At 36.6% G+C, this 9669-nt stretch overlaps 3 protein-coding genes across 4 annotated transcripts in view; 2 read left to right on the forward strand and 1 right to left on the reverse strand.

Moving 5' to 3' along the window:
* The window catches only part of tpm4a (tropomyosin 4a), a 32809-nt gene extending 31296 nt beyond the window's left edge, over window positions 1-1513 (forward strand). For both annotated transcript variants that reach the window (XM_024279096.2, XM_024279098.2), the window contains one exon: window positions 628-1513. In XM_024279096.2, the coding sequence (XP_024134864.1) occupies window positions 628-710 (83 nt within the window). In that variant the 3' untranslated portion in view covers window positions 711-1513. The remainder of the gene's footprint in view (window positions 1-627) is intronic.
* On the reverse strand, window positions 1243-3716 carry LOC112150657 (40S ribosomal protein S27-like). The gene is made up of 5 exons (XM_024279101.2): window positions 3607-3716; window positions 2323-2453; window positions 1903-2011; window positions 1721-1831; window positions 1243-1649 (listed from the first exon to the last, which is right to left on the reverse strand). The coding sequence occupies exons 2-5, from the start codon at window positions 2326-2328 to the stop codon at window positions 1621-1623; spliced, it is 255 nt and encodes an 84-aa protein (XP_024134869.1). The 5' UTR covers window positions 2329-2453; window positions 3607-3716; the 3' UTR covers window positions 1243-1620.
* Window positions 3493-8874, forward strand: LOC112150656 (ras-related protein Rab-8A). Its single transcript, XM_024279100.2, has 8 exons — window positions 3493-3709; window positions 4075-4135; window positions 4388-4448; window positions 5778-5855; window positions 5928-6017; window positions 6105-6170; window positions 6551-6601; window positions 7457-8874. Exons 1-8 carry the CDS (start codon window positions 3586-3588, stop codon window positions 7544-7546), a joined length of 621 nt encoding a protein of 206 aa, XP_024134868.1. The 5' UTR covers window positions 3493-3585; the 3' UTR covers window positions 7547-8874.
* The last annotated feature ends 795 nt before the right edge of the window (window positions 8875-9669 follow it).

A 9669-nucleotide genomic window follows, 5' to 3' on the forward strand; every position in this document is an offset into this window, starting at 1 on the left:
TAAAATGTGCTTTTAAATCATACAAGTAAATAATAGTAAATAAATGCTAATTAAGTAATCTTTACTTTAAAAAAATTGCTCTTTTTTTTCCTTTATTGTTTTTGTTTTTTCCCCTCTTTGTCCTCAGCAGTCTTACACTGCTGGGTTTTGTTATTTTAGTTTGGGGTTGGATCTTGGTAGTCTTAGTTTGCCGGCTTTGTTTATTTGTTTTCTTTGGGTAGTTTTGGTTCGGGAGCCATTAGCAGGCTAATCTCCAAAAGCCGCGCCCCCTCAGAGGAGATTTTGGAAACAGAGACTTCAGATCAACATGAAAAATGTCATTTTAAGACATTTAGATTGTGGGATTTTGGTTAAAAACTTCATAATTAAAACACAAATGGGAACTTTTTTTATCAAAAATTATCGTTGGGGGACATTAAAGAACTAAATTATTTTTAAAACTTTTTCTGCTTATTTCATTAATAAAGGATTTATCAGTGAAATCTAACCGTCACTTTATGCATGGAAGGCACAGTTGTGGGATCGTTTTCGTGCACATCACGCGTTTCCAAACACGTTTACAGCTCCTCAGAGACGCCGCCGCGCTCGCCGCCTCCCCGTCTTTAACGTTTTCTCTCGTCTCCGCAGAGAAATTGTCACGTGCCAAAGAGGAAAACGTGGGCATGCACCAAGTCCTGGACCAGACCCTGCAGGAACTGAACAGCTTATAAACGCACAGAGGAGGAAGCAGTCGTCGTCATCATTCCCCCAAATGTTCGACTCCATTCCACATTTCCATCTGTAAAGCTCCCCGCAGGAGGCGGGGTTTAACTTAATGCTTGTCCCTTCATGTCTTTCTTTCCTTTTTGTTTGTTTTTTTTAAGAGTATGGGGCATGATTTTAAATCCAAACTTGTTTTTATGTCCATTTATGATTAGATTCTTCACAATTTATTCCACAAAGCAATAAGAAACTCCAAATTTAAACATTTTTACATCGTTTTTGACTTTGATTCCTAGAAGTCATTCAGATTCGAGTTTTTTTTTATTATTATTATTTTGATGATTTCTGAGTAAAAGCAGCTCAGACTGGTGGGTTAGCTTCACGCCGTTAACGAGACTCATCACTCGTTTGAACCGGACTCTCTTGTTTACATCAAACCCGCCTTCGAGATGGTGTTCTGCTGGGCGTGCACCATCTGTCTAAGCACCACCCGCCTCCATCTTCATCCTTTAAGGCAGCCAACATTTAACTCTGATTGTATTCAAATCCAGACCCACCAAACGACTAGTTTTTATCAATCACAATAAATATTGTACATAATAGATCCGTGTTAGGAAGCTTGGATTATTATTTTTTTTTTTTATTATTTCAAAGCTGCTTCCTTCTGCCAGGGAAGCTCTAAAGACCAAAGAACAGAACCAGACAAGTCTTCAAAGATTTTATTTTTGTTGGTGATGGTCATTCTGAGATCACTATGAAATGTTTCATTCAACTCCCCCCTCCACGTCGATTTAATAAATGTTTTACAGAAGTCTGGACTGGTCTGATCATTTTAATGCATGAATGTGCAAGTTTCTCTAAAAAGGTCCCTTTAAATGGAAATAAAAGTGCTTTAAAATTCTTATCTTCCTGTAGATGTTACGGATGTTTCTTCCTGAAGGCGCAGCCTGGAAGGACAAAATAAATGTAATTTTCATCCAAACACTCATTTAAAACCTCCTTAAAAGCAGCCCAGTACCTGAGGTTACTCTGCATTTGCCTCCACTCGGACTGCAGAGGATGATGGAGCAGCCGGGACAAACCACCACTGTCTGAGCGTGGCTGAAGACGGTGGTGATCCGGTAGCAGCCTGAGATGAAGCCACAATTAGTGAGGGTTTCTAAAAACGGGGTCATCTGTGCGTCCAAAGATGGTAGCTACCCAAACATTTGACGTCCATGAAGTAGGAATTGGGAGTCTGCACCAGCCGCCTCTTCTTGTGCCTCCTCATCTCCTCTGGCAGACTGGGATGCAGCAGATCTTTGGCCAGCTGGGGTCAAAAACACAGTTAAGTTCTAGACATGCTTATGCTCTGGCGCCCTCTGGTGTTTGCAGCTAAAATGACATCCCAAACATGCCCAGACAAGTCTGAGGAGCCACACTTTAGTCAATATAATGACAACATTTTTTACTTTTGTACAAAATAATAATAAATGCACTAAATAAAATAACATTTTTATTTAAATTTACCTAAAAAAAATCTATAATCTAAAATATTGTTATGTAAAATTAACAGATTATGTGTCAGAAATCACATTTTCATTACAAAACAATACAAAAACAAATAGAAAATGTACTTACAGACATATTTACTGGGATCACGGAGGACTTTTCTTTACCAATAAAATGAAGCAAAATTGAAACTTCTCCAATCACCTGCTCTGTCTCTTCTGAGTTTCTGCACTGAGGATGAAGGAGGCTGAGGAGGAGGTCTTTGTGTGCAAAGGAGGAGGAGCAACAGATGAGGTTCAATAAAAAAAAAACTGCAAATCAAAATGTGTGTTCTTTAAATGTTATCAAAAAAGGTGTAAACTGATCTTGAAAAATAATTTTAAAAAATGACAAAAAAGTCCAATTGGTCTTTAAAAACAAAATCTGATGAGTTCCTATCTTTAGTTTCAGTATTGATCACAAATCAAGTTTATTGCTTTCAAATTACACATTTTTGATTTGATATTTTAGATTTTAAAACAACATGTTCACTTCAAACACTAATTTAAAAGAAGACTCACAATAAAATAGTCTTTGATGGAACTCCAGATATGTTAAATACAGTTATGTTGGGTGTTTTAAATTGAACTAGATCAAAATTATGGCTGAAATGTGTTTAAATACCACAATAATACACTTTTTTATTTGTGTTATGTTGAAGAAATGCAGCTGTGTTCTTCTTTATGTTAGTTTGTTTTTGCCTTCGATTATTTCTAATAATGGGGAAAAAAAGAAACATTCTGGTAAAAATTAATTATTGTTTTACATGTTACATGTGGAAATTCTGTGAAGTTAGAATTTTAAATATATTGTCAACCTTTAAAAAATGTAAATAACTTATACATAAAAAATACAATATAAATTATTGATGATACTCTGAACGTTCCCAATTTTAATTATTATGGAATTTGGTCAAATGTGCTCTGTCATCATAATTGTATTTTTTGTCCACTGTCTTTTTTTTCTTTTGAGTTCTTCTGATACTTTTTATGGATATTAAGTTTTGTTAATAAAGTTTTCCTTAAAATAATGTTAGCATGGGTGTAAAATAGTCTAAAGTATGTATTGTATTAATAATATAACATAATATAATATAATATCCACATGACAATAGTGCCACCGCCTAGTTATTTTAACGAAAACAAGTTGGTTTGGTTCTAAAATCTTTTCCAACGATTTCCTGTCGGGCGACCTGGGGCTTCAAATCGAACACACCCCGGAGAGTCTCTGGACTTCCGCAGCCACGACGCCGGACGAGATTGGCAGTTAAATCAGCCAACCGGCGGCTCGGGACCCGTGACGTCAGCACATCCGCCACAGGCGGGATTTCCGCAGTGGTAGGTCGCTAATAACATGGCGAAGACTTACGATTACCTGTTTAAACTTCTTCTAATCGGCGACTCGGGCGTCGGGAAGACCTGCGTGCTTTTCAGATTCGCTGACGACGCCTTTAACTCAACGTTTATTTCAACTATAGGTGGGTGGAATTCGTGTTAGAGGAACTATTTTTTTTCCTTCAAAGCGGAGGCAGACGTTCACGTCAGGCTAAAGTTGTGGCTAACTTTTATGGCTAGCATTCATTCTAATTAGTGACTAGTCAGGAAATGAACTACCGCTTTGCTGCAATGAAGTTATGAAGCTCCACAAATGTTATTTTAAGCAATATAAAAGCTTTAAATGTCTTTAAGTCAGAATGTTGTGTTAATTATTCGTGTTTTAGCTAAAAACAGCCCCAAAACAAGTTGCTAACCTGAGCTATGATGTATAGTTATTGGTGAATACAAGCTCATAGATACTTCTAAACTTCATTGTTTGTTCACTTTTTTTGTTCTGTTTTTCCAGGCATAGACTTTAAAATCAGAACAATAGATTTAGACGGAAAGAAGATCAAACTACAGATATGGTAAGAAAGATCCCCCACTGCAGAAACAAGTAATTAATCACTAATACATGGACAGATAATTGATTTAAGTGTATTTTTAAAATGTTTATCATTTCAGTAAATTCATTTAAGCACGATTTAAGTACATTGTTAACATTTAAATGGTCAAAAACCTATTTATTCTTTGATTTGCTTTATTAAAGTACACAAAACATCAGTTTAGTGATGTAAAGTAGCTTCATAGCTGTTATAAATCTGATGTTTGTCACACAGGGACACGGCGGGACAAGAACGCTTCAGGACCATCACAACAGCCTACTACAGAGGAGCCATGGTAATGACGAAGAAAATAAAAATCCGCCATAACAAAGAGTTCATGTTCATCTGTGAGAACTGGAGCCTGAATTCCTGCCTGAGCCCCACCCCACATTGTTGATGCTGAACACACCCCAGGCGTCTTATTCTGGAATATTGTTACGTTTGTTAGTTAAGGATGGACTGATGAGGCGAAAACAGTCACAGGTATTACCGATAATACCTGGTAATAGGAGGAAGAAGTTAAACTCTCAATAGTTGCATGGTGTGCAAAATTTGCTTTTCGGGATCATTTGGTGGTTCAAACCCCCAATCCAACCCCTAAAGCACATGTGTCAAAGTCAAGGCCCGGGGGCCGGATCCGGCCCTCCGGGTAATTATATCCGGCCCTTCAGATCATTTTATTTTATTGTTTTTGAACAATTTAAATGCTAGATGTCTTGGTTAACTTAAACTTTTTTTTAGGCTGTTTTTGAGCTAGGCTAATATTTACATGCTAGCTGTTTTGGCTAATTTAGGCTCTTCCGTTTTTTTAGGCTATTTTGGAGCTAGGCTATTTTTTCATTCACATGCAAGCTGTTTTGGCTAATTTATGCTTTTTTCCTCAGTATTTTAGGCAATTTTGAAGTATTGCCATTTTTTTTCAGCTACATGCTAGCTGTTTTGGCTAATTAGTTTTTTTATTTATTTTTTAAGGTTGTTTTGGAGCTAGGCTAATATCTACACACTAGCTTTTTTGGCCAATTTAGGATTTTTGTTCAATTTTTTATGGCTATTTTCGAGCTAGGCTATTTTTTCAGATAAATGCTAGCTGTTTTGGCTAATTTAGTTTTTTTTTTGTGTGTGTTTTTTTCCTCTACATGCTAGCTGTTTTGGCTAACCTATTTTTTCCTTTTTTTTATTAGTTTTTGTAGGCTAATTTGCCTTTTTAGGCTAATCAGCTTCAGCATTTCTAGCTATCGATTTCAGCATTTTACGCTATCAGCATTAGCATCTTCAGCAGTCAAATTTAGCTTACAGCATTCACACTAACATTTTTGCAGGTAATGCTATATATCTGGTTCATAATGATGATAATAATTATAAAAGTTACCATTTTAAAAATGTTGTTTTAGAGTGTTCAATAAATGTTTATCCTGTTCAGCCCACGACCTTAGCTTTGGATTTTTGCCCGTTGTGCGATTGAGTTTGACTCCCCTACCCCTTGAGTGTCTAGCAGAATGACTTGGGCTGGATTTGAACTCATGGCCTTAAAGTTTCAGGCGGACAATCTACCATAAGACCACTGAGCTGATTGTATTGATGCATTTTTTGTCTGAACTGTAATGTCTTCTGCTTAAATCCACAGGGTATCATGTTAGTGTACGACATAACAAACGAGAAGTCCTTCGACAATATAAAAAACTGGATACGGAATATAGAAGAGGTGAAGCGTTTTTCAGGTTTTTTTATAGAAATATTTAACTTTCTAGTGATCAAAGACTCTCATTTTCCGTAGCACGCCTCAGCGGACGTGGAGAGGATGGTCCTGGGGAACAAATGTGACGTCAACGACAAGAGACAAGTGTCCAAAGAACGAGGAGAGAAGGTGAAGATGGGATTAAAACCATCTGAGACGATTATGATGCTTTTATTTTATTTTTAACCAATATCATGTCCTCGATTGTGCCGTTAGCTGGCGCTGGAGTACGGCCTCAAGTTCATGGAGACGAGTGCAAAGTCGAACATCAACGTGGAGAATGTGAGTCTTTTCTCCTCTTTTTCTTGTCGTTTTAATATTTCTTTCTTTAAATCTATCATCTTTAAATATGAACCCGCCTTAAAATAAATTCGTTTGACTACATTTTCTACTTTTTCTTTAAATAGTTGCGAACATTTTTGTGGTTTTAAAAGCTGAACGACACAAAAAAGTTCCTTCAAACGGGGATTTGTTTTTTTTTGGTTAAAGAAAATACAGATTAGTTCAAATATGATGGTTTAGCTGTAGGTTACATAAGAATACTGAGAATAGATTCTTAATAACAATACAACCCAAAGTGACGTACAGTCTGCTTTTGTTTTCATGTCTTGTAGAAAGTGTTTGTGAGGCTTTGAACAGTGTTGGTGTGTTTTTCTCTGCAGGCGTTCATGGCGCTCGCAAGAGACATCAAAGCAAAGATGGACAAGAAGCTGGTAAGAGCGTAGAAATCCGATCACATACATGAATGCTCCGGGTGTCTGTTTTAGGGATGTCCCGATCTGACCGCGTGACTGGAAAACGGGCGATTAACCGTTATCACAAGTTTATAAATACTGAACGGAGGAGCACTAGGAGGAGCACAAAAACAGATCATTAAGTGAAGATGTTGACAGATGTCAGTCTGCCCCGGGGCAGCTGAAGCTGCAGCAGATTACCAAGGTTAAATAATTGATGGGTACGCATTGTAAACGCTTCGAGCGTCTAGAAAAGTGCAGAAAATATTATTATTATTATGACATACAAGCTCAATAAGTCTTTTATTAAACATTTCAAACTGACAGCGAGCGCCTCTATTGGTTTGTCTTAATGCAAACAGCAACCTACAAATGATTTAAACACTATATTCATTTTTTGTTCTTTATAACGAAGAGAGAGAGCAGTGAGACGTCTGCAACTATTTACAAAGTTCAAGCTCAGAGAAAAAGTGATCCAAAATCCATAATTTGTCACAAACAACCCAAACTAATAAATGTTTACATTTATATGAGGCAGTCATGAGTATTACTCATCATATTCATGACGATTCTGGAAGAAAATAATTTTTAATTTTTAGGGATTTTTCATAGATATTTGAATCACATCTGATTAAAAACTGTTCAATAGTTCTGGAGATTAAAACAAAAAAAAAACAGAAAACAAAACAGATCTAAGTTTCTCCAATATTGGTGTCGATAAATAATCAAACCTTAACGGGAAATATTCCTAATTTTTTTTGTGTCAAGTGTTTGTGATGTCATCATGGTTGTTGTGCTTCTGGGTTAACAGGGTTTTAAATCTGTGCATTTCAGGAGGGAAACAACCCTCAGGGCAGCAACCAGGGGGTGAAGATCACAGAACAGCCCAAGAAGACCAGTCTCTTCCGCTGCGTCCTCCTGTGAGCGGACAGCGGCGCCTGCATCCACCGTCGCCTTAACCGCGTCCCCCACTGGACAGAACTGGACAGAGCACACTCTGATTTCTCTCTGACTTCTTCTCTCGTCTTCCTTTTTTTTGTCCTGTGATGATTTAGGAAAAAGCAGTGTTTCCCCTCTGGGTTTTATGGCTCGTCCTTCAGCACCTGTGGATCTACCTGCTGAGGGTTCTGCTCCAGACCCTCAACTTGAATCTTTTTATTCATTTTTTTAACCGTGGCCTCCTGGTGAGAAGCTGAGAACGATCAAACTTTTTCTACCTTTCCAAATGTTTTCTTCTTATATTTATGCCTCTCCTGGAACCATCTACAATCTTATCTACAATCTTCCACCTCGTTTGCACTGACAGTTTTTTCCACTTGAAAACCATCATATGAAAAAGCGATTTCCACCGTTTACGTCTGTCCTGGTGCTGAAACATTCCTGTTTGTAATTCCACTTCCTGGTTTCTCTCCAAGTGTTCATGTCTCTGCAGAACTGTGACAGACTGAAAGGTTTCCTTTACATGGATCCTAAAGTAAATCAGGAATGAAGAGGAGCGTTTGAGACCGTTGGGTTTCGGAGGATGAAGGAGAACCTGTTATCTTCTGTTTAGGATGGAGCTGTGCTCTGCAGCACCAACATGTCAAAGTGCCCTTTATGTTCTTGTTGATGATGCACTTTTCTGTCATTTATTGAAAAAAAAAAGATTTATTGAAAGAAGACTGATGGACCTCCAGAAAATATCTGAGCGCTGAGACTTCTGGTTTTGCTTAACATATTAAAAAAAAATCACAGAAATTTTTTTTTAATTTCAAATATTCCCCCTCGCAGAAAGAAACTGATTGATTTTACAAAGATTCCAGTCGCCTCTTTCCAGATATTTTCTACAGTTTTGATGCACTGCAGCAGATTTTTGTTTTGAACTATGCATTCTGGGTAAAAAGGCTTTGCACATGTGACCAAACGAGTGACTTTGAGCTGAAAGAAGGAGAGACCTAAACGTCTGTTGGGGAGCCAATCATCTCTCAGGTTGAAGAGGAGAATCTTAAATTATTTCTTAGTGTTTAAATCTTCCAAATTTGGTGAAAATGTCATCAGTTACCCATCTTTTCCCTCTTCACTCGCAGCTTTTGCATCTTTTCAGCCAAACCCTTTTATAAATGTTTATCAAGGCAGTGGACTTCAGATGGACGAAATGCTTCAATTGTAAATAAGATCTACAAATATTGTACTGTAACCTCTGAAATCTTTACATCTACACTTTTTGTAGATATGTATGAGTTCGAAGATTTATTAAAAATTCTTAACGATTGTTTTTCCCCGTTGTTTTTTTTTTTTTTTTGACAACTTTCCAACAGTTTTCAGGCAGATGTGGTTTTATTTTTGTAAGCATATTTATGAAAATCTACTTTTGATTTGATTTATTGGTTTATTTAAAGCATTAAGTGGTGACATAACAAAGAAATCACACAGACCTGTCAAATTCATTTCAAAAATAAAGAAATACATTAAAAAAAATCAAGATATGAATAAAATATGAGAAAAAAATAACTAGAAAAGTTGCATTACCAGCAATAATGCTATTGTGAATGATTTTTGTTGATAGTTGCTGAAGATGAAGCTTTTTCCTGAAAATGGGAATTCAATTTACTTAAATTGCTGAAGGGATTTGCTGAAAATGCAAAAGTTAAGTGCAAAATGTTAAATTTGCTAAAAGACTGAAAATTTTGCTATGGAACTAGGAAAGAGTGCTGAAGTTGACCTAAATTTCTGAAAATTTTGTAAAAAAAAATGCTTAAAAAAATCTCTAATACATGCCAATTTTGCAAAAACATTTAGTGTGTCGCTTAAATATGAGCTAAACTCTAAATTAGCCCAAAAAAACTCAGCAAATGCCACAAAAGAAAGCTAGCCGGTTGCTTAAATACTATACTAAATTCCAAATACTGAACTCAATAATAGCCAAAAATTCCTCTGTAAACAAAATTAGTCAAAAACGTTAGCCTGGTGCTAAAAAAGAAGCTAATTGCTGATGATTTAGACAAAAACATCAGCAATTTGCTAAAATACTACCTGAACTCCAAATTAGCATAAAAAACTCAAAAGAG

This window comes from Oryzias melastigma, linkage group LG4 (genome assembly GCF_002922805.2).
Source record: "Oryzias melastigma strain HK-1 linkage group LG4, ASM292280v2, whole genome shotgun sequence".
Lineage (NCBI taxonomy): Eukaryota > Metazoa > Chordata > Actinopteri > Beloniformes > Adrianichthyidae > Oryzias > Oryzias melastigma.